Source organism: Buteo buteo, chromosome 11 (genome assembly GCF_964188355.1).
Source record: "Buteo buteo chromosome 11, bButBut1.hap1.1, whole genome shotgun sequence".
Taxonomy (NCBI): domain Eukaryota; kingdom Metazoa; phylum Chordata; class Aves; order Accipitriformes; family Accipitridae; genus Buteo; species Buteo buteo.
Window position 1 is genome coordinate 33,099,517 of NC_134181.1, and position 25,764 is coordinate 33,125,280.

Consider the following 25,764-nt stretch of genomic DNA (forward strand, 5'->3'; position numbering starts at 1 on the left):
ATTCTGCCTCTGCAAGGTGACTTCATATTTTTGTAAGGTTCACGTTATTTAATGCTGCTACAAAGCCTCATTTAACATATATATAGAGGGCAAATCCTAATAATTAAAATATACTATGAATATTCATCTAAGGGAATAAAAATACTATTTCCCTGCTTTTCTTCCCTCATTTGACTCCATTTGTAAAAGTTTTAATACAAAGGTAGAAATACAACAATTTTGTTCTTTTAAACCCCTCTCCCATCCAGCAATGATTTCATAACCTCCCAGTTCTCAACACTCTGCCTTATCACTAAAAAGTAAATCTCCCCGCTACCATTCACATGATGGATTTATTGCCTTTGTGAACCTCGCATTACCCTTGGTATTACTGCAGCTCAGCTCACAGTCCTTGTTTTTACCAGAAGCTTTAGCAAATGTCATTAGCCAATAGAGGATCCGGCATGCACTGGGGAAGATGCATTCATCCTGGGGCCTTAAGCTTTGCGAATAGCAGAGGTATAAATAAAAAATAAAAAATAGGTCATTGGTCTTCCAAATGCCACCCTTGCAAACAGAGGCTGGGAAATTCCAGCTAGAAGGGCTGCACAAAAAGGCAAAAATAAGCATCTCTTTTCAAAGAGTTTCCAAAGTACTGAAGGGGTTTTGGTGGTCAATGTTGGAAAGTCATCATTTTAGGGGGGCAAGAAGGAGCAGAAGCAGGTGGCAGGGGTGTGTTTGTTTTCTGAATTGCAGCAAAATGTTTTTTAAATTACCAATATAATAGGATTAGGAGGGCAAAGATTCTTAAAAATTAGTAAAATTGGATTAAGAGAGCAGGTTGGTAGTGAAAGACTAAATTAGGTGACAACTAAAAGCATACTTCAGTAGCTGTATTTCAGCTGGCTGATGAAACAGCCAGTCCTGCAGTCCACCTCTGTATCTCAGATATATCTACTTGGTGCTAGTGAGGGTGTCCTAAATTTACGTATCCAATTTAAGTACTTAATCCAGCATTAATTTTGAGAGATTTTTCAGATGCTTTCCACTACTACTTTTCAGTAACAATAATTAAACATTTGAAATAGTCTGTCTCATCTTTTGCTACTTTTTATATGCTGAAAGGATGGCCTTAAAATGTCATAAGAAGGTGGAAAATGGCCTCGCAGCATATGACATAAAATGAAGGCACAAATGATCTTGTGGACCGGTGTACTACTGTGAATAGTTCAGTATTACAACATAGCAATATTGGTTTATTGCAAGGCTGGCACACTTTCTGCATATTAACTGCGTGGAAGCTTTGCTCCATATAATGCAACTGTACTGTTAATAGTTATTCAACCTAGTGGTTTTCCTTGCTGAAAATTAGCACCCACTTTCCTTGCCAATGACAGAAACAACAGGTCTATGGGACTATGATAAATTTTCAGCTCCATGTGCAAATAGGTAATACCTGGACCTTAAGTAGTTTGATCCAAACAAAATCAGAGCTCTTCCAGCAATTTATGGTGTGAATTTTTTCCCTTCCTTTTCCCTTTAACAAACCCTTTTCGGGTATAAACTCTCTAATAGTACATTAGTATGACAGCATAGCAGAGCTGCTAGCTTTTCTCCTGAAGCTGCTATTTCTGCTAATAATAATGGTATAGTCCAATCTCCAGTCTCATTTGGGTTGCCTTATCCCCTCTGTGTTTGCTGGAGGTATGCTCCCACTGACATGGTTGCTTTTACGTTAAACTCAGCACTGTGAGCATTAAAGCAGAGTATATAGTGGGTGCATATGAGCTAGATTCAGTGTAGAAGTATTATAATTGCATTTATGTGATGTTTTCTGACATAGTAGATGTTGCTGAGTGCTAATAAGCATCCCCAGCTGCAAGTTCACAGGGACACATGGGCTGGAGTAGGGGAGTAGAAGACCTAGTGATAGATGGAGAGAAGGTACTGTAATTTTAAGGGAGATTAGGTACTAAAGGCCTGACCTGCTTATCATCCACAGCAAGGTAGAATCAGAGCTGGCCTTGAATTATGTCTGCATGAAACTTCTGTCACCAAGAGAAGACTTACTACCTGATGACCAGTCTTGTCCCCTTTAAAGTCAGTAACACAAGCTGCGTCAGACCTAAAGGACAGGAGATCGAAGACATCGATGTCTCGCTTGACTGAAATATGTGTAGAATTTTGTAGAAAGATCTGTGAGACTCTAGTAATTTGTCTCTCCCCTGGGATACTCCAAGTGTGAAAGCGTCTGCTGCTCACAAAAAAATAAACATATAATTGCATGATCAGCTGATGAAATCAAAGTGAAATTTCTGGCAGCCTTCTTCCTGCCCTCCCTGTGTTTTGCTAGCATTAACATTCTAGCTTTGTCACCTCTGATCAGGGGAAGATAAATCCTTCCTTTTGTAAGGAGCAGAAACACTTTCCCTCAGTACATAGAATAATGGCCTCTTCTGTGTATTACTCATATTCCTCTCTTTGTACTTGTCATTTCTCTATATCCATAGTTGTATACTCCATAACTCTTAGTGGTTTTATCTAAGGCCTTTCAAATAAGGAAGTGAATGGCTTAGGAGACAGGTAAAGGTTTGCTAAGGCATTAAATAGACTGGCATATGTAATGTGCAAGTCCAATAACACCACCCTCCGTGGCTGCTGAGCAACTTCATCAGCTTTCTGGTAGATAGGGGCCAGTGCTAAAACATCCCTCACAATGACAGGCTTGTTGTTACTTTAACAAGAGGAGGCCTGTAAACCAAGTTTTCTCACCTATTTCTAGAAGTACTCTGCAGAATAACATAGAAATGGAGTAGAGGATCACCCCAAGCCCACACTGCTTTGGTTTGGTCTTTGGCCCAAAAAAGAATGTGTGGCAACTTTGCCAGTCCTGAGCATCTGAAAGTTGTGAATCAGGTGCCCCCAAATTAAAGGGAGTGGCAGGAGCATGTATAATGGTATATAGTAGTGCTCTTTTTGTTCAGTGACTGTTGTTTGAACCCTTATAATGTACTCATGACATTTCCAACCTCATCTCCACAGCCTAAGACTGTTGTCTCTAGAGATGGTTGTAACTATAAACAGAAATTGTATAGGAGGTTGGAGAACTTCAGAGGGCACGATCGAGGTTCTGTAGCAGCGCTTCAAGTCTGATTGCAGGGGTTGCTCAGTGTGTGTGTTCACCTATCCATGCATGCACTTGCTTACCCAACGTTTCATTTTGAATGTTATTAGTCTGATACGGACAGTGTTGGGAGTAGCTGCTTCAGCATTTTCAGAAAGCAAATCCTTTGTTGCTGCTGAAGCCTGTACAGCCCTAAATCAGGTGCTTGTGGTGTGCCCTGTCGTGTGCTATTTAGGTCTAGTGCGTTTCTGCTGCATCAAGCTGAAACAAAATGATTTTCATCCCTGCAGTTAGTAGCTGGCTACAGTTGGATGAATTGAAATGACTTTTGGGAAGAGTCAACAAGGGGAAAAAAAAAACCTCCCCAGGAGATCATAAAGGGAACGTGACTTATACTGATTTGTAATCTTCACAAAGAGAAGGAATAAACACAATGAGAGTTAGAAACGTATTGATCTATTTTATCTTGTGGGTGTTTTTTCTTGTTTTAAGTATATCATGACCTTAATACCTGCATCCAGGAACAAGCTGTTGCTCCTGGCTTTCACTGACAGCTGGTTTTCTTTTGATACATCCCAGAATCTTCCCGCTGATTCCTGCAATATGTCAAAGGAGCTCAGCAGTTTGTTGACCCTCAAGACTTCCCTCTGTTCATTATAGCTTCAAGAGTCCACAGTTGTCCTCGAGTGCAGGCTCAGCCTCCAAAGGAAAAAAAAAAAAAAAAAAAGGGTCCCTAAAATGTCCTGTTGAAATGGCTGATGGTAGCCCAAGGGAACTGTTGCCCTTGGGCATGTCCAACAAATGGTTGTTGAGATAATATAGAGGACCTAAATAGGCCTGGCAAGTTAAAGGTGTAAAACCTGGTCCTGTAACTGTACAGCAATGAAGAGAAGGCTTGTGGTTTCTAATGCACAGACATCTGCCTGCTCACTCCTAAGGCAACCCTGTCTCCACGCAAAAACTTTTCAGCCTTTGGAAAAGGGCAAACAGTGCCTTGTTTAAAAGTGTCAAGTCATGCTTTGATTTTGATTGCAGTTCTTATTCCCTTTCTTTCTTGCTGGGGAGTTTCTATAGGAAAAGCCCTTTCTTTGATAGTCTGTAATTAGTATTAAAGATGGCTTTGACAGCCCTCTGTGGGCAGAGAAGGCAGAGTTGGTTGAGATGCTCTGCAGCAGTAATTGCTGTTGCAATTAGATACTTGAGCCTGGCGCAAGACAAACCAAACATACAAAGAGAAAGCAACTTCCAAGTGAATTGTTGCCCCAGCTCTTGTACCTAATCCTTTGGTGTAACAGTCCCACAGCTGGACAGGCTCATTTCTCTTACAGTCGATATTTATTCCTGGTTCAGAATCAGACACCACTTACCTAACTTGGAAAGACTTTAAGGGGCTTCCTTTGTTGGGATACATTAGTCAAGGCTGTTTAGATCCAGCTAAGACAAGTTAGCTTTCTGACAGTGTATCCCAAAGCCAGAAACAGGGTGTCCCGAAGAGGGGCAGGTAACTGATTAGGAGGGACAGCAGGCATAATCGTGAGGTGGGGACATAGTTTCTCCACTAAGAAATTGTGTAGGACTTGAGAGAAATTTTTCATTTAACTTGGCAAATGCTTTTGGACATGAAAAATTCCCAGTCTAAAGAGGACCTCTCATTGTTTGTGGTTTTATCATCTGGCAGCCTCGGTGAATTGGCCACGAGTCCACGCTTGTTGAAAACAACTGTATGTTTTTTTTGGTATTACGTTTCTTTTGGAGAACAAAATAAAATAAGTGCCTTTCCACTGTGATGTGACACAACTGCAAACTGAGGTCAGACAAGTAAGAAGCTGAGGATGTAGGACTAGATTCAGGTGCCCCTTCAATGCAGCTAAAGGAGAGCAGGGATGGATGGGTTGGAATTAGAACTATAACTCAGTGGTGACTTGGCTGGTTTAGTCAAATTTCTAAATGAAAGAGAAAGGTGAAAATAAATGTGAAAGAGGTGAAAAAGGAGTATTACAAGAGGAAATGCAGAGGTATACAAAGCCAAGAGAAAGCAAATGTGGAGGGACAGACGTGGAAAAGATGAAGTAGAGAGAAACAAGAAAATTTTGTGTATGAAATACTCCATGTGTGTGTATCTGTGGACAAGTGTATACATGCACATACAAGATAAAACCCACCAGGTTTTGAAGTATTTCTTAATGATAAGAAGATTATGTCTGTCTCTACTCAGTCACTTCTGGAAAAAAAAGAAATATTTGTTTAAATTACGGAAGAGGCTGCAGGAGGATGAGAGTAGTTTTCTACATTACTTGAACTCCCTGAGCCACATCCCATCTGTAATTTATTAGTGTTGCTTTCTCGGTCCTGAGCCACATGAGCTTCCATCACGTGCCCTTCATGCTGACAGTGCCCGCTGGCTCTGGCAGGCCAGGTGGTGACCCCATGGAAACCCATGTGTGCTTTATGCGTCTGATCCAAGGCCCTTGAGGTCAGCAGGGGTATTTCTGCTGACGTACTGAAGTCTCAGGGGCTTCAGATCTGTACCTAAATACACAAACTACCAGCAACTGCCTCAGGGCACAAGGATTTGTGCTATTGCCGGGTAAACTTAAAGCATGAAAGAACCCAATTTGGAGGCTGTAGTACAGATCACTGCCAGCATTTTACTAGATTAAGACTCAATTCAAACATAAAAGCTAGCAATTCTGTCTGCTGTATCCCCCTAGACCTTCTTTGTAGCATTTCTATCACACTCTTGCATGCAGATTACAACACAAGGTGTGCTTGTTCTGAAACAAAATCAAGAATAGCAGTAGTGTTAATGTGCCTTAAAGTGACTATATACAAGCGTGAGGATTATGATGAGCAAAGCAAGAACTGTTGCCAAATACCGGAGTCATGGTACGAGGGATATAAAGGAAACATGTTGCCATAATTCTTGTTTTATTCTACAGTTATCTTTCATAGCAGTCTTTCCACTTTGTTGTTTGCAGTTTTGGCGCTCGTCTATGCCAAAAGGTTGCCCCTGGTTGGTGTTGCTCGGTACTTCAAAGAGAGAGCGCGAGGAGGCAGGAATAAACAGATGGAAGCACGTGTTATTACAGCACCCACAGAGTCAGCAAACTCTCTGCTGTCTGGAGGGAGTTCTCTCCAGGGCAATGGTAAAATGCTCCATCCTCGAGTCAACTTAAGTTAGACTCATTAGAGTGCGAAAGAGACAGTGCTGCATCCTGGGGATGAACCACCTGATAATCAGTCTTTTCTTTTCATTGCTTGTACAAATACCTAGTATAGTACATAACATTTGAAACAATTATATGACTGAAGGGCTCTTCTCTTTCTTGATGTTTTAATGACACTTGCCCCATCCCCTTTCTAGCAGTTGATCTCAGCAATATTATATTTTTCTAAGGGAAAAGGAAACACAACCCTCATAGCTGCATGGCTGATGACAAAATCGCATTCATAACAGCTGCTGAAGGGGGAGTGCAGATGGGATTAAAAACACAAAGGGACTGCATAGGAAGATTACTTCAGAAAGTCACTTGGGGTCTAAGTAATAATCCTAATAACCACTGCAAACAGTTAAGTATTTTCTTCAGCACTGCTATTGCTCTGCCAGCTGGGGGAATGTCACAAATATGCAGCTTAGAGATTTTTTGGGTAATAATAGAAACTGCATGTAGTAGAGAATATAATCTCAAAGCATTTACTTATCTAAAAAGTGTTTCTGGTCCTATAAAATAGATCTGTGGAGGCGATGAGCTTGTGTTTAGCGTGTACAGCTGAATTTGCACTCGTTCACCCTGGTAGGTTTTTTATTTACTCAACACCCATCTCTCTCTCTCTGTTCTGCCTCGCTCTGCAAGCAAGCATGTGTTGGTGTGAGAGAGATGCTTATTCTGGCTCACTTTTCAACAGACAGCAAAGCAGACAGCATGATGTCCAATGTTTCCTTGTATAAGGAATTTATAAATGAGTGTTCACTCAGACACTGATACTGTGGCAAAGACTTTTCAGGGACTTTACCTAGATGTGATTGTGTATAAACTTCTTTCAGTTCTTTGCAGAGTCCGTGAGATGGATCTTTGACTTGTACCCATTGGTTAGAGTTTCAAATTATAAAAGAGCCTTTCTACTGATTCACTCTGTAAGGAAATGAAAAGGCTGAGTAAGTCATAAGAAAACTGCAAACTCAGACTGTCCCCTAGTCAGTTAAGGTTAAGCATCTAAAATGCTTAGTGTGAGGAGTACAACAGTTTTAAAGCACTGCCGCAAACACCTCTCAGGCACTATAAGATTTTGGTCTTATCAGTAAGAGCTTCCCTTGCATTTCTTGTGAACCCAGATTTTTTGCTGATTCCATGAGTAACAGGTAAAGGGCAATGAAAAGGGGATTGAAAAGAGTAGTCTTGTCTCCTGTGTTTTTGTGCTCCCAAATTATATGTTCCCATCTGCTGATTAATACTTAAATTGTCAACCTTCAGGGAAAGATCTTTCTGTGCCAGACTTGGACAGTGTTTATCACAAGGGGATCTCCATCCTTCCTAATGGGAATGAATTTTTGTATTTTGGGATGCCAACCTCAAGTGTTACAAGAATATTAAGGATTATAAAAAGAACAAATATGGGGTTCTTATTATTGAAAACACTCTTCTGCTTTCAGTTTTCCCTCTTCCCCATTTCTTAATAGCTATGAAGATTCCTTTGAAATGACGCTGGGAGCTGAGGTTTAAAAACAATATATATATATATCTAAACCCTGCAATACTTCACATAAAACTGTGGGAGTTGGTGACAACTGCTATGTCCAGAGAAATTATTGAAGCTATGGACTGGGAAGTTAAGAAAAGGAGGGTGTATGCTGAACTGGAGTTATTTGGTGCATGATTTTGCTTTCTTCTACCTTGGACCATCTTGTCTCCTGTCTCATTACTGCACTGATAATTTGAGCTCAATAACAGTGGTTTTGCCACCTAAGTGGCCCCATAAATGCAATGAGCCAAGGCAGAGAGAAAGTAGAGCTTTTTGCAGCCATTGCAAGAGCTCCCTTTTGTTTTGAGCTCCTGTGAGCCTGCTTAAGGTTTAAATACTCAACCCAACCAGTGGATTTGAGAACCCCTCAGTAATATCTGGGCTGACATGTGATTGTTTCTCTGAAAGCAGGATGACCTGGAGTTAAATGCAGTAACAGCTCCGTGACAGCTTCTGTGAATGTCAGGAGTTTACAGTGTTTATCTTTGCTGGAGGGAGAATGTTAGCAGGTTGTAAATTCAGATTGGGTTTCCTCTCAGCTTGGAAGACAAATCCAGCTTCTCTGTGTTGTAAAGTTCCCTCCTGCTTCTATTTATATATTTTTAATTTTTTTTCCTCCTGCCTTTCCTTTAATCCCTTACGTAGTGCTATTAACATTGAGTGTTGGAGAAAGCAGCACTTTTGCCATGAGATATATTAGGAGGTTAAATGACTATCTCTGTGGCTTGAGTAGTGGTATCCAGGTGTCCTGGTTTCAGCTGGGATAGAGTTAATTGTCTTCCTAGTAGCTGGTACAGTGCTATTTTTTGAGTTCAGTATGTGAAGAATGTTAATAACACTGATGTTTTCAGTTGTTGCTCAGTAGTGTTTAGACTATAGTCAAGGATTTTTCAGCTTCTCATGCCCAGCCAGTGAGAAAGCTGGGGGGGCACAAGAAGTTGGCACAGGACACAGCCAGGGCACCTGACCCAAACTGGCCAACGGTGTATTCCATACCATGGGACGTCCCGTCTAGTTTAGGAACTGGGAAGTGGGGGCGGGGAATCGCCGCTTGGGGACTGGCTGGGTGTTGGTCGGCAGGTGGTGAGCAATTGCCCTGCGCATCATTTGTACATTCCAATCCTTTCATTATTGCTGTTGTAATTTTATTAGTGTTATCATTATCATTATTAGTTTCTTCTTTTCTGTTCTATTAAACCGTTCTTATCTCAACCCGCGGGTTTTGCTTCTTTTTCCCGATTTTCTCCCCCATCCCACTGGGTGGTGGGGGAGTGAGTGAGCAGCTGTGTGGTGCTTAGTTGCTGGCTGGGGTTAAACCACGACACCAGGCTTCACAGAAAGCATTTCTTTTTCCATTTCTTTTAAAATAAATAATGGGATACCTGACATCTCAAAAGGACTGGTAATGCTAACAAAGAGTTAACCACAGAAATCAGTCCAAACCAAAGAACTCTGTCACTGCAACATCCCAAAGCACATTGGATTTTTGGGGGAAAAAAATATAAAATACAGCTGACAGCATCCACCTCATGCCTTGGAGCTGAGCTCTTCAAAGCTTCCTAAGGGATATGAAGCACCTATTCCCATTGACAGCTGATTTTCCTAGGGTCTCAGGGAATTTCAGTTACGTAAGAAACACTACAAAGAAACAGCCCCTGAAAAATTTTGAATCCCAGGATTCCTCACTGGCAATGGAAAGATTTTATATAATTTTGATGGACAGTGAAGTCACCAAAATATGTAGTTTGGGGGAAGCTGAATTTAGTCCAATTCAGCTGACAGAGGAGGTTTCAGAAATACTGAAATCTGCCTCAGCTGCTTGCAGAATTACACCTATATTCAAGAAACTTAAGCATTCTGGTTTGGAGATTCTTAAGGATTTGATTACTGCATTTTCAAAGTAAAATATTTCAATTAAAATATTTCAATTTTTTGTTGTTGTTTTGACATGGCATTTTTTCAAAGTTGTTTCAAATAGATCAGCATTCTAAGAAGTGAAAGGAAAAGGAGCAAAGAGCAAGGCCTAAATACCTATAGATTAGCTGTTTTGACGTTTTAAAGGGTGTTTACTCTTCTTTACAAAAGCTGTTTCCTGAAGGCTTTTACTGGATTTTCCAAGAGAAGGAAAATGCCTGAAGGAGAAAGGATGGTCTGAGGAACAAGATCTTTACTTTTACTATTGATTAGCCCATGTTGTAAATCTAGAAATCAAAGAAAACAAAATTCTTGTATGGATGGCCCTTTGGACTAGCCTTCTTAATGGGAACCACATCTGAAATACTACTATTAGCAGTAATTTATTACCTAATAAATTTAGTACCTAAATTCCCCAGTTGAGACAGGGCTCTCTCTTGCTGCTTACCTGTGCATATGGCTTGTAAATGAAAACCTCTGTAGCAAAGTGGTGGCTGCATAAAGCACTGGTGGAAATCTGCTTGCTAGAGTAGGACGGAGGCAAACAGGGCTCCTATGGCTTGTACGGATTCATGCAAGATACCTGATCCCCCATATTCCCTAAGCAGAGCTGTAGCCGCTTAATCACACTTACTCTGTCCGTGTATTTTGCAAATTAAAGGAACGTATTTGAAAGGTCGACATGGCTAACCAGGTCATATTCTTCTGTTGGGCTTTTGGCTTCTCAACTAAGGCCAGCAACAAGGCTTTTAATGAATATTGTTTTGCCAGGCAGATGTCTGTCCTGTTCATTCAGAGCTGCGGTGAGATCTAGCAACTCCTTTCACATAGAAGGATGAAAGGAAAAAGATTTACTTAATAAAACAAATCTTGCTTAATTGCTGTGGTTAGTCTCCTGCCTGGGTTTTATGGGTTCCTGCAGCTGGCTTTAATCTCCTGATTTACTCTGGGAACAAAGAAGAAAAGGAGTGAATTTAAATCATGGCAGGAAGAAGTTGAAATTTTTTTGGCAGAGCTTGGGAATGTTAGAGACTTACTGTAAAATGCAGCCCAGAAACAGGCCACCAGGAGAGACTCCCTGGCTTTTGGGAGATACAGTAAAATAATTTCTTACAATGTGACCTTGACAGTCAGTAAAGTCAAGGGCTTCTACTGGTCTGGGCAACTAAGGGAGGAGGATTAGCAAAGAGTTGCAAGAAACATTGAGGCTCCAGAGAAGACTGACCAAAAGGGGTCAGTATTTGTTAAGTTGAAGCACCAACTTGACAAATACAAACAGACGAGGTTTTACACGTGGAAGGGAGGAGGATTTAGCAGGAGGATCCTCTCCCTTGCTCCAGCATGGTGAGGTATGGCATGCCCACGCTTGGCTCATGTGACCCAGGGACTACCTTATAGATGAGCCGATCCCCCTGCTTGGACTGAACCTGCATCTGTCTCTAATATTTACATTTTGAATACTTCATAAAGAAAAGTCTTCTGGCATAGCAGCTTAGACAACAGATGCGAGCTAAAGAGACTGTCTGTACAAAGCAGTGGTCACTGATCTAAAACCAGACTGTTCTCAGACCAACATGCGGAGAATAGCATGGCATTTATGAAGAGCACAGAAGATGCAGAGCTAAGTAACCCTCTGGAAACAAACAGTCTAACAGGAACCAGAAGGTTTAGTGTCTGGAAAACTATTCCACATATTATGAAGCTCGCTGATTATAGGAATTTAGTATTGATTTAGCTTTTTATTCTTCAGTGCAGCCTTGTCTACCGTGCTGCAGTGAAACTTTCTGCTGGACTACAGTTTGACAATACTTCTAACCCCACGTAAGAGGTACCTGATGCTGCTGAGGGTATTGCCCTGATCCCCCTCCACGCCTCACTTTGTGCTTCTGCACTTCCCTGGTAGTGATATTGCTGCTTATCTGATCTTGCAGTGAGCCATCCAAGAAGCTAAATTACCCACTGATTAATGTTACCAACTTAGCTTGCCAGTGAGTCAGCTGGGTGTTAGTGTCAGGCTAAAGGGAGTTAGGGACCTGTACAGCCAGGGGCTCCTAATCAGCTTTGTGCGGTGTTAGCCTACCTGTAACTTCAGATTCTTCCTTTGCCAGTATATTACTTATCTGTATCATTGCACATCCAGGCAATGCAGCCCTGCTTGGATCTGTGCTTTGAGGATGACTTTCTCTGGAATAAGAGAGGTGATGCTCTCTAGGATTAGCATACGTTAGTAAAATCATACAGCATGTGAAGAGCCGTGTGGAGTACTCAGCAGTCTGCCCTCTCTATAGGACTGCTGCAGGTGGCAGAACCCTTCCATGGCCATAGCAGTTTTGCAAGATTAAAATCTAAATTTAAATAGGAAACTATTATTTGAGCTCCTGAAATCGTAAGTCACATCTTCAGCTCTGGCTGTTGCTGATTCAATGCCTTTCAGTTACTGTCTTTATCAGCTGTATAGTATTATGCCTAAATACTGCTGAGATTTCTTGTAATTTGAGGACAGTGAAATGGAACAGATAGATTTTCATCTGTAGTTTATCAGAATGTATTAATTAGAAGCATCATTTCTAAGTTTGACATGTTAGGAAGATAAGGTGCTAAATGGAAGTCTTTGTATACAACTAAAAAGCTTTGATTTGGAAATGAAATATTTGCTTGGAAATTGCACATTTGCATAAGTGTATTTGCTGTGAGATTGTATAAGTAAATGTTTTTACTTGGTCCTGACAAAAATTAAGTAATGATTTCTAGGTAAGCTGCTGGAGAGTTTTTCTGTAATGTCTTTGAGATGCTGCTTGTTCTGCATGCCAGCAAAATGTTTTAAATCTGTATTCGAGAGATTTAAAGAGAGACAGTTACTTTGAGACAAAGCTGAGGCAGACATTTCCTGTGCTATGAATTAATAACCTTAGAAGTTCAAGCAAGAAAGTCTTTCACTGTTCTGGCTACCATGTGTTTATAAAGCTTCAAAAACCTGTTCAGATGGAGTCCTCTATCCAGTGTGGGATTGAAGCTGACCTCTGATAATCTGCACCATTCTTAATGATGGTCTTTCTTTCATCTTCCCATTGCAAAGTCTGCTTTTGTCAGAAGATCAAAAACTGTGCTTAACTTTCAGCACATAGACAATCAAATGCAAATAAATGAGCTGCTGCCCTTAGGTTTTGTACATACATAGGTGACTTGATTAGCAGGGTCTGTGTTTAGATCCAGAAAAAAAAAAGGGTGATTTTTGTTATTGGGCAGCAGAACTTGGGTCCGTGGTTTAGTTACTACTACTGTTGAGAGCATATAGCCAAAGTGACAGAGGCAATTTAGTAACACTCACAGAAAATACAATAATTGTTTAGAATAACATTGGAGGGGAAGATTTTGACTCCACTTGGGGTGGAAGTCCAAGCTGACAAGTTATGGCTGGTGGATACTTGCAGGTTGTAGAGCTGTGCAGAAAAGCCTCTGTGCGAGGACAGCCATCTACTCGTGAATAAGCAGATGTGGCAAAGGGGAGAATTTTCCAGTTGGAGTGGGGAACTATGCACTAAGGAAATCTGGAGTACTTCAGCTGTTTGTCATCCCCATTTATTGTCACTGTACCTGCCTCCCTTAAGTAAACATGGTAAATGTATATATACTGCATAGATTAGGTGGGTAAATACAGGAGACCGTCTAGTAATTTGGCCTCCAGGTCCTCAGTCACAGGGTTTATTGAGGTAGTATAACTTACAAATCTTTATGTACAAAGTTGGCACTATTGATTTAAAAAATTAATATTTAATCACAAGCATACAACAAGGTCAACGAATCTTTGGTAAAGAATTAAATAGACTTTTCCTTGCTAGCACTCAAACACCAAGTAAATAAAAATTTAAGTGAAAACATTTGTAGCATATGCGTATGGACTGCATTTAAAAATGTATGGGCCTCAGTACTGTCTGACTTTATTCTGATTCATCCATTGACCTTGTTATATAAAACTCAATGCCCTTTTTAGAGGGAGAGTTGCAAATTGTGCTTCTGCATATTTATTTAGGAAGTTCAATCTTCTGGGTGTTCGTACCCTAATTCCAGTGCTAAGTGCAATCACAACATTGATTTTTCTCACCAAACATAACCTACTTTACCCTGGGATGGAATTTTTTTTCTTTAATGGGCTTTATATAATGGCATATGTGAAAACCACTCAACTTAATGCCCCATACTGTAGTTAATTAACAAAATGGTATTGTAGCCACGATCTTTCATCCTCTGGCAGTGTATTTTACCACTAACCTAGGCCATACAAAATGTCCGTCCTAATTAACAGGAGCCCAGGTATTGACTATGTCAAGCTATATGGTGGAAAGAGCAATTTGCAGCTGCTGACAAAGTTGTAATTATGTTGAAAATCCAAACATGAGGAACCTCATTTTGACTGACGTTACGCCATTTCAGAGCCCATCTTCAGGAACAGCTGCACAAAGTATCTAAATGATCAGTTTTTACTTCTCTCCAGTTGCTAAATAACAGTATCCTAAAATACATCCGAACATCTCCTAAAATAGATACTACCAAAAACACACTGGTGGATTTATACAGATTTCAAGATTGGTGGTACTGTTTTCTTCTTAATTAAATGTTTATTTATTGTTCATTTATTTGAACCGTATTATACGGGAGAACTTAATGGGACTTAAAGCCTTAATGAACCTTCAGTAACGGATTTGATTCTCCTTTTACTTTTTCTGTTTTCATCTCTGAGTAATTCAACTGAAGGAATTAGAGATGCATCAGTTTTGTGCTAGTTTTACTAGAGCAAGACAGTAATCTGTGAAGCTCCATGATGTTTCATGTTACAAATGAGAGAATTAGGCACTTATGCTTTTATACTGAGAAAAAGAAGTTTTCTTTTTTGATGCCTTTAATTGTGTTTTGTCTCACTGTTGAAAAACTGCAATGAGAAGACAAGTACTCTCAATCATTCATGACTACATTTTTAAAGTGTTTTAGTGTCTAAAGATGCAAAAAGACCAGTTTTTCCAAGGAACTTAGTTAGGTGCTGAGTCCTCATAAATGTCAAGAAGATATCGACATCTTTTTAGATGGTGATTTCTGCTCAATAACTAACCTTTTGTGTTACATAAGTATTTTAGAAAAATACGATTTTTCACCATGCTTTAGCCTCTTTGCTGTGGTGAAGCCAGTTCCTGCTGAGTAGAGGCCATGACGAAAGTACTCTGGTAGGGTGAAGTTAAGCAGCCCTTTGCCTTCTCCATCCAAAGCTGAGGCCAAGCTACTCATAGAGCCTGGTACTTCTAACTGGCATCCTGCTCCCCACATATTCATCATCTTGTGTGAGTCCGATAGGCTGGTGGAGGTTTGTCCCTCAGTGTCTTTTGAAGAGAAAGGCTGTGTAAGTATCTCTGTTTCTCATTCCTGATGCTTTGTAATAGGACTGAAGATCAGCAGCTGAACGTTCCGCACCCAAATAGTATGTTTGCTGGGAGTTCTTTATACAAATGCTCCTTAATTAAGCAAGTCCTCTTTTAATTAAACCTCCATACAGTTATTGCTGATGTTATTAGCATCACTAGATAAATACAGTTAACTTTTCCACAGGATGTAACAACTAACAGTGGCAGAAATTTGCATCCTGTAAGAACATCTCTGAGTTACAAAGTCTTGTCTTAACCAACAGCTGTGTTCTCTCCTGGCTGGAGGTTTCAAACAGAAATTTCCTTGGGAATCTGTGACAAAGAAGGAATTGTCAAGCAGAAGAGCAACAACCTGCCCACTGATAACGTAGAAGAATATCATGGAATAAAAATGGGTTATTAAAAAACTTCAGTGAAGTATTCCTCTGTGCAGTGATGAAGCACAAGTTTGTCATGATACAGATGAACAGAACCTTCCTGAGTCTTCTGCATTGGGACAAATTTCTCTTTGGGACAAATTGCCAGAATAGAGAAAATAACCTTGAATGCAGGTTTTCCTACAGATTCGGTCTTAATCATAACTCCAGCCTGCTGTTGGCAGAACATATAAAGGCACACAGTTAGCTGGTTCTGTCCAAAAATAGTGGTATGTTGCCTTAGATCTGCATTTGTGATACCACTCTCTTATTTACTGATGGGTTAGAAACATAGCTAATACTTAGCTTAAAGCTGGTATATTGAGATCTCCATGCCTGAGCTACATTTGGAAGGTAAAAGTTCTGAATTACTCTCTTGTAAACTTTTTACAATTGCTGTTTCCAACAGGGCAAAGGTGAAGAAAGGTGTAAACATTCTCAATGCAAAGACAAGTGACCCCCGGCAGTGGGACGTGAAACAAGAGGTGGGGAATGGTGGAAAGCATTCGACCACAACAGTTATTTGTCAGAGGATAGCACCAAGTTCAAGGAACAGGTATGAAACCTCATATTCTCGGCACATTAAACTCATTTATATCCATGATACCATTCATTGGTTGAAAGACTTAGGGCTCATATTACCACTACTCATAGCTATTAAACCTGTAGCCTGGAAATCTGGAGACACTTATGTTAACTATGGTACCATCTGTTGATCTATAACAGAGCATCTTAGTTTCCAGGTAATAAAATTCGTCAGTTTAAATTAAAAAATGAATAGAATAGGCCTACGCAGGGGTGGGGGTCGGGGATGTCGTTTTGGCATGAATATGAATATCCTTAATTTTACAGGTTTCTACTGAACATAATTTTTTGGCTTGATAGTTTTGACCTTGTTTCTCTGAACATATCACAGCCTCTGTGGCTGGTTCATCAAGCAAGAAATGAATTCTTCCACAGTGAACCACTGTAACTTTCAAGCATTGGTACAGGATAATTCAAACCTTTCAGTATTTAGTGTCTTGTATGTAATACAGAAGAATCCCTTTTTGCAAAGAGTTTCTTATTCCAGAACTGGAGATTCCCTTGCTAAGCCATACACTGGTAACTGTCAGAGGTAGTGCACTCCAGTGAGCACTGGTATGAACTGGCCTGCCAGTGCCTGCTTTCCTGTTTAATGTGTTTTTACCGAGACTTGGTCTAGTTGTTCCACAGACATAAAAGCAGTGCTTTTTCAGTAAGTATGATTGTCTTACGCAGCACATAGTAAAGTCATATGTTGCTGCTTTCAGTGGAAATTATTTTGCTCTTGCTGGGTATCACCTTAACAAATTCTCAGAACACCGCTGTACATGTAGTCCACACAGAGGATTTCCGTTGTACAGATCTGAGCAATGCTTCCCTAGCTCTGTGCTTATTATTAGCCTCAAACCTGGGCTCATTGAAAAGTATCGTAAAATCTTTGGTGGATGCTGGGTCGGTTATTACTTTCCTATGCGGTTGGTTTGTACTATCTTCAGGCACAGAAAACCTGAGCAGATTTTAACATTTGTATTCTGTGCCCATTCAGAGTGCCTGGGAAATATTAGACTGCTGTAAAGTGCAGAAATTTCTCTTGTCGTGAGAAACTCACTGATTCAGTGTGTTTACACTTGATATCATTGCAGTTAGTGAGATTTTCAGTGGAGAGTTTGTGGGGGGAAGTATTGTGTTTGCATGGCAAGGTTTTGGTGGTGGGGGGTGGGGGTGGTTATAGGGGTGGCTTCTGTGAGAAGCTGCTAGAAGCTTCCCCTGTGTCAGATAGAGCCAACACCAGCCGGCTCCAAGATGGACCTGCCGCTGGCCAAGGCCGAGCCCATCAGTGATGGTGGTAGTGCCTCTGGGATAACATATTTAGGAAGGGGGGAAAAAACCCCTGCACCACAGAAACCACAGCTGAAGAAGAGAGGAGTGAGTATATGTGAGAGGAACAGCCTGCAGACCCCAAGGTCAGTGAAGAAGGAGGGGGAGGAGGTGCTCCAGGCTCCGGAGCAGAGATTCCCGTGCAGCCCGTGGTGAAGACCATGGTGAGACAGGCTGTCCCCCTGCAGCCCATGGAGGTCCACGGTGGAGCAGATATCCACTTGCAGCCCAGGGAGGACCCCACGCCGGAGCAGGGGGATGCCCGAAGGAGGCTGTGACCCTGTGGGAAGCCCACACTGGAGCAGGGTCCTGGCAGGACCTGTGGCCCTGTGGAGAGAGGAGCCCAGGCTGGAGCAGGTTTGCTGGCAGGACTTGTGACCCTGCGGGGGACCCATGCTGGAGCGGTCTGTGCCTGAAGGACTGCAGCCCATGGGAGGGACCCACGCTGGAGCAGTTCATGGAGGACTGTCTCCCATGGGAGGGACCCCACGGTGGAGCAGGGGAAGAGTGAGGAGTCCTTCCCTGAGAAGGAAGGAGTGGCAGAGACAGTGTGATGAACTGACCCCAGTCCTCATTCCCTGTCCCTCTGTGCCGCTCGGGGGAGGAGTAGAGAATTTGGGAGTGAAGTTAAGCCCAGGAAGAAGGGAGGGGTGGGGAGAAGGTGTTTTAAGATGTAGTTTTTATTTCTTATTATCCTACTCTGATTTGATTGGTAATAAATTTATTTTCCGTCAAGTCTGTTCTGCCCATGACGGTAATTAGTAAATGATCTCTCCCCATCCTTATCTCTACCCACAAGCCTTTTGTTATATTTTCTCTCCCCTGTCCAGCTGAGGAGGGGAGTGATAGAGCACCTTTGGTGGGCACCTGGCGTCCAGCCACAGTCAACCCACCTCAGGGAGGGTAAAGGGAAAGGAAAAATATATCATTTGAGCTTGCCAGAAGTAAAAACCAAAACAGTTTGAAAGGGAGGACATGGCTTTAGAACAGCATGTAACTGAGTGTATTAGCAACTGCAGAACTATAATAGTCAGGTTATCAAACCCCAAATTAAATCTTCTCAATCCAATTTGCATAAAGTCTAATTAACCCATAAAAATATTTTTAGCACTAATTATGCAAATAAAAGTCAATGTTTTAATTAATGCCTCTTTCATTTGTATATGTAAATAGTTGCTGTCTTCTGAACGCATGATGAACCTAGGTTTGAATGAAATGTTTTCGTACAAGAGCTGGATAAGGAAACCTGGACTCATGTGTACTGAGATCCCAGTGGGAAAGCATACAGTGTAGTGGGCATTACAGTTACTGAGTTTTTAAGTGTCACTTGGAGCCCTCTGCGCAGAGCACAAATATTCTATTAAGCTAATTTAATTTGGTTGAGAATTGCAAGTCCCTAATGGGATCTTTCTGTGCTGCCACCAGCTTCTTCAGGCTAGTTTAACAGTGCAGTTTGTTTGGGTGATGTGCAGTTCTGTAGCAAGGTCAACGTAGATGTGAGGTACTGTTCTGGAGTTCCAGCATCAACACAGGCTAATCTTCTTTTGCAGCAAACTCAGCCAACTCATAAATATGTTGGTTAATTTAAGCAGAGAGGTGTTTTCCATTGTCTTTGCAAAAGAGCTTCTGAAAAGCAAGTAAATGCAAGTTCGTAGTTCTTGAATGCTTTATGAACATTCACACAGCTTGTCAAGAAGATGATAGTAAGTTATTTTTCTTTACATGACCAGCTGTTTCTAGCACAGCTCAGAGAATTAGCTAGCAGGAAAGGAGAATGAAGGGTCTTCCACAGTTGTGTCTTATTCCTCTGTTGCAACCAACAGAAGTAATTTGGCTCTCCCCTTGTATTGTCACATGTCCCCAGTTGGTTGTGAAGTCAGAGTATTACTTAAATTCGTAATAGATTCTCAGTGCATTGGAGTGCTGCCTCCTACAAACTATTTTGTGGTAGCCAGATTAAACTGCATCCAGGATTCATTCAGGTCATAATGGGGAGAGTGATGTGTTGAGTTGTTAAGCACATGAACAGGAAATTCTGGCCTTTATGTGCTCTCACTTACTTGGAAATCTCCCTGACGCACCATGGAGAACCACTGCATTCTTGCCCCTTCATATCGCGGGAAACAAATGCCCATACTCAGTAAAACTACTCGTTTTCATTGCCACGTTGTCTTTCTTTTCTTGCATATTTCTACTATCATTAATATGTGGATATAATTACATTGTAAGCACTTTGAAACAAGCAGTTTATGTCTTAATGCAACACCACTTAGCAGCTAATATACCTTTCACATTATATAATAAAAACCAAGGGACATGTTTTAGATACATCACATCAATAATTGTTTACCATTACATTTTAAGTGGGTCACACTTTTTTACTTTTTTAAGTAATAGTTGTTCTCTTTGAATTTGTGCTGCTAAAGCCAAGAGCCGTAGCTTCTTAACTTAGATTTATTCAGAAAGACTTTACCACTATAGCAAGTAGCTGAAAACAGCTTGAAATCAACAATGTTTGTGTGCCTTATAATGCAATTTGTGCTGAGATTCAAGTAGCGATTGATGAGGATAACAACAGTGTTGATTAGTGAAAACAAGTATGACTACTGCTTGGTCACTTGTTTTCCCTTGTTTCTTGTTTCTGGAGGAAAGCTGGTAGGTTTTAAATGTGTCCCCAGGGTAGATGAAGAGATATTTTTGGTTACTATTATAACTGTTTCCATATCTTAGTATTGCCTCTGTTTGGTTCCAGCCTAAGGCTTGTGTGGTTGATTTATGGTGTCGCACATCTACCCTGAGAACAGCTTCAGGGAAAGGGCTTGTATTTGCTGTGTAGTTTATTCTGGATTGCCACCACAGGGTGCAAGAACTGTTCCAAGACAGAGCAAAGGTTATTTTTGACTGAAGTAGTTTTAATTGTCTTTTTTGTGGGTTTGTGGTTTTTGTTTTTTTTTTTTTTTTTTTTTTTTTTAATAGCATACCTCCACCAGCTGGTATGCTGTCAGCTGTGGGGATGAGAAAGATGGGTTAAGGGTAAGAGCAAGGAGGGTTAGGAGAATTTCTTAAGCTGGCTTCTCTGCCAAAGCCAGAGCATCCTGTAACTGTGGTGTCTAGAACTAAGAAGCAGCAATTGGGGCTAATCTAGGCCTAACTCCTCTTGCTCCTCCAAACCTGGAAGTGGGCTGGAACAAGCTGCCTTCAGTCTGTTCTTGGGCTAACATTTCTGCCCGTGGATGTTGTACTTTGTGGAGCAATGGAGTCACCCAGTGCTTTTGATTTCTGTCAACCGGGTAGAGAAACTGAGTGTGGGAGAATGAAGAGACGTTTAGAAAAACTGACATAATGGAAAACTGCTGTGATGTAGCACTTTATCCTCTTGGCCTTGAACCTTTTGAGAGGCCTGTGGGCTTACAGCTCTCTAGCCATCTGTCTGATAAAGAGGCAGACTCGGGAAGAGTGCTTCCAGATGTTATGTTTATGTTTCAGACTGTGTCATAATCACTTATTCCCCCTCGCCACATGCGCACACATTTTGGGGGGTTGGTTTGTTGGGTTTTTTTAAACACTGTCTGGGTATCATTGCATTCACATGGAAACAGCTAATGATGTTACCGGGTTGTGTTTCATATCATCAGGGCACGGAGGAAAGCAACAAAGCCGTTAAATTCTGTGCAGGTCCCTCCTCTGTCTGGCAGCACCATATGCTGCCAAGGGATGTCAGTAAAGTGAATTCTCTTGCAATTGAAAAATAAAAGTAAAGTGTACATGTACAAAATGCCTCAAACTTGAAAAACTGTAAGCTGTGTGGTGTGTGTCTGGCTATACCTGAAGACAGTCAGTCTGTGCTCAATATATGGACACTGAGAAGAGTATTCACACATTACGACCAGGGTAGATGTTATTAATTCTTTTAGAATCTGGGTCATCTTCCCCTGGCACAGTTTTGGGTCAGAGTGGTTTGCAGAGCTCAGCAGAGTGGCAGTGGTGCCTACTGACCTCAAAACCTTGCAGTCTGAGCAGAGGACACAGTTTTCACAAGGACTCAGAGGTTTGGTGCTCATAGGTCAGGATTTTTTCATTACAGTTGTTTATCCTTCTGACTGATAATTACGGCAGGATGAGACCTGAGATGGCACATGCTGGTGCTGTAATAGTAGATGCTTGGGAAGTTGTATACATCTTTAGGAGGTCACATCTGTGTCTGTAGAAACTGATCTGTACAAACTGTAGAAATACTTCAGGAGGAGGACATCAGCAGTGGATTTCTTTTACTGTTAACCCTGAAACAGAAATAATTTCCATTCATTTATGAGAAGGTCACATATGAACAAGCATTATGGCCTCCTGAGTATTTTGTTTTAAGCATCATGCATATTTTGGTGCAAATTAGGTACAGTGTTTTAGGCTGCTGGCAAATTACCAGTGCAACCCTCAGAGCTTCCAAGGTGAGTCATTCTTGTGATGTGCATCTGTCTGCTTAAAATGACACATGAGAATGTATGCTTATAGCTGTCAATAACACTATAAGAAATAATATAGCTAAGCCTTTACCTACTGCCTTAAAGATACTTTCCCTCCACCCTTTCTCATCTGATTTCCCAAATAATTTATCTCTGCCTGCTGTCTTTGCATTTTAAGATTTCTATTTATGTTAGGATGCCTGCTTCAGGTTAAATTAGGGCACAGATGTCTCCCAGCATACAGTGTAGGTGCCAAAGACAAACTGGACATCTGCACATATGGTGGAGGATCAGCCAGCTGTGCCTTGTAACAATATCTTTTCTAGGGCACAGAAGACTAGGGTTAGAAGGTTGCTTCCCAAAGGACCCTTTCATATGGCTTCTCTTTTGCTGCTTTGAATGTCAGGAGTGTTTATCAAAGCCCCGAGCTGGGGAGGGAGGAAGGATGAAGAATGTCTCTCGTGTCTCTTTCAGGAGTAGGCTGCCTGCAGGAAGGAGGCGGGTGCTCCGTTGCTGTTGCCTCGCTCTCTCTGTGTGCTGCAGTGTCTAAGCAAGTGTCTGCACAAACTGTCTTGAGAGGCAATGTTTGTTCCTTACACCTTGCTGTCTTACTGAGTACTTGTGGGAGCAGGGCAACTTGTTGAACCTTACGAATTCTGAGTGGTTTTGACTTAATGGGCAGCCCTCGCTTGCATTAAGGAAAAGCAAATTCCACGGGAGCCCTCATAGACAAGGACTCTCACTGAGCCTGAAGGACCCTTTCTTTTCAATACATGCAGTAATGCAAGTTCAGAAAGATCAGATTTGAGATAACTATAGCAATTGTCATGGCAACAACATACGTCTGTCTAGTTTTCATCTAGCACCTACCACTGCGAGGCCCTGATCCATAACTGGAGTGTTGGCCATACCAAAATCCAACAATGCTATTATCAGTCAATTGTTTCAATAGAAATTTGTGTTTAATTTGTCATCAGCATAAATACCTGCTTTCTGACAGATATGGGCTGAGTCAGAAAACCAACAGGGTCTGCACAAGTGTTGTGGAAGATACTAAATGAAAGTATTTTCTTTCTTATCAGGTATGTTACAACATTCTCTCTTCTGTTGGAAATTCAAAGCAAGATGTTATAATCTAAGATGAGATTTTTGAAAGCCTGTTGTTAGGCACCATTGAAATGAATTTTCATGTTGGATTTCAACAGAACCAGTGTTAGACTTGGTCCTGACCATTCAAAAAATACTACATTAGTCTTTATAGATAACTTAACATAGTATTAGCCAAGGAGTAAGGCATTCCCATGAGTTTTCTCTCCAAGAAAAGAAATTAATTAATAGAAATGAGATAACAAAATACATGAAATGAGATCTATCCATGATCCCTACAGAAGTTCCAGCCCAGTTGCAATAATTTTTTTTTCTTTTTTTTGTCTACTTTGGAGTTCCTGGGTCTGCTGGGAAGCAGAAGGGCTGAAGCACCAAGAGAAAGGTCATTCTTCACATATTTCTTGCCCAAATGAAAGCATCAAATTTGTTTGCTCAGCAAATCTTTATAGTTTGGAAAAGCTTTTTACATGCTTATCAAAACCAAATGCTGGAGGCTTAGCCAGTGCATGCAGTAACCCAGCCTTGCTGAGAAAGCTGCCGTCAGTGCCTTCCCTGCTTTCTAGTCAGGTTGGGCATATTGTATTATTTCATTATTATGTAAATAGAGCAGAGCCCCACACATATTAAATAGAATAGGATGTGCAGTCATGGAATAATAGGACAACAGCTTTACATCCATTCCAAACTGATAGACAGGTTCAATAATTACTGTAATTCCTGATGTCCGGGGTGAGATTATTTTTTGATATCTGACAAAGTAATCATTTCTCAGAGAGTGACTAGAAAACATACAGTCTACTTTTCAGCCTTTTACTTATGTCTGAGCATGTGTTTTGCAGAGCTCCTGGAACATGCAGTAGGAAAAGCTGGCTGTCCCACTTGCATCATCTACCGAAAGCTGCTGGGTTCTTGCCTCTTCTACACAGCAATCCCTATCACTTTCAATTTTAATAAGCTGTGATTCATAGCGACATCATCCATGAAAATCTCCTTCTGATGTAGCACATTCATGGACCGACACTTCTGTTAATTTTTTCTCTTTGCGCTTTAAATAATGAGTTCTAATTTAGGGTGAGGTCAGCTCTTATTTATCTGTGACAGTTGGCATGGTATGGATGTTTTAGCAGCTATTGTAATGTAGCCTTCCTTGTGATTTTGAGACAGTGGAAGATAAGAGACAAAAGATGCAGAACTGGGTGGGAGGAATTTGTGCATCTGTATTTTTTCTCACACTGTCTTTGAAGCAGAAACATCTGCTGAAAGCCATAAACAGCTGAGTTCAGCAATACCACATCATGCTGCCAAGAAACTCTGCTTTCCTCTAACTTCCACAGCAGAGGAAATAAATCAGGCAATAAAGAATGAAGAAAATTTAGGAAAAAGCACCAAAAGCCAAACCTTTCAAGAATAAAGTGAGTAAGATCTTTGTTAGTATTCGGCAGGGCAAATTGAAATATGTTTCTTATACATGTAAGCCCTCTGTACCATTGCTGCCTGAGGAATTTCGTAATAACAAAACTCCTCTGAACCCAAGGCACTTAAAACTGGTCAGGAGAGACCTCTGGAAATAGGCTACAATCTCATAAAAGACGATTAGATGATTTTAAACATTTTTCTGATCTCATGCCTCTGTCAGGTCAGTAGCAACTGACCAGCTGACAGTGGTAAAGTACCACCTTTTATCCGAGACCTTTACATTTCCTTAGATAAAGCACAATATATTGGACAGGTGAACCATTTGTTTCTGCACTGGCTTACTGAGATTTACTTTTCCACTCGAAGTTACTTTAGTTTGATGTGTTATTGCCTATTTAAAGTACAGATAAAAATCTCTTTGTTTCTTTCCTTTGTTATATAATAATGGTGACTGCTTTATGAAACAGGTGGAAAATTATTATATAGATGCTAAGTCTGTGTTGTAAGTCTTACAAGTTAAGCAAGGTTGGTAAGAAAACCAACAGATCATGGTAGCTGCTAACTTGGAGGATTTTATGGCATGTTGCTGGTGCTGCGGGCTCCTACTCCCCACTCATAGCAGAGCTCTCCCTCCATTCACCACTCCTGGCTGTCATTTTGGTTCAGATCATTAAGTTCTATTCCCAGATGACCCGTGTATATAATTAAAGAAGTGATGTTACTTGTATACCTGCAGTGAGGGACGGTTAAACACTACTCCTGCTGCCTTCTTCGTTCAGAGACCACATCATCTGTCTTTTGTTGTTGTACTTCCCTCCAGGCCTAAATAATAGAAAGACAGAACTCAGGTGGTTTTTACGCACTGCATTTTTTTTCTCTCTTTTTAAAATTCAAAATTAGTTTAAATGCATTTCATTAGCCTCTCCTATTACATCCATTGCATATCCTCCAGTTGGAGATAGTTGTAATAAAAAAACTAATTTTATAAGCACGTTAAAATTATCACTTAAAATCACTTACATGGTTGATACAGGGTTTATAGAGCAAGTTCAGTCTTCTAAACATCTGGCAGACCTAACTGTTGTCTCATTAGCACCACTGAGTTAAATGAAATTAATCTACCGATTCTCACTTTGTAATTTAAACCAGGGTCATGCCTTACACGATCATAAGATGTTTGTTTAAACTCATTTGTAGTATCCAGTTCTGTGATTACAAATATATTGGTTTGAATGCCAAACCAGCATGAAGTCCTGAACTCGAACAATTTGAAGACCTGATCTGACAGGTGGTGT

At 40.9% G+C, this 25,764-nt stretch overlaps 1 protein-coding gene across 1 annotated transcript in view; it reads left to right on the forward strand.

The window, feature by feature from the left end:
* The window catches only part of TMEM132C (transmembrane protein 132C), a 223,156-nt gene that overhangs the window by 110,023 nt on the left and 87,369 nt on the right, over positions 1-25,764 (forward strand). The window contains exon 3 of the mRNA XM_075041447.1: positions 15,994-16,140. Within this exon, the coding sequence (XP_074897548.1) occupies positions 15,994-16,140 (147 nt within the window). The remainder of the gene's footprint in view (positions 1-15,993; positions 16,141-25,764) is intronic.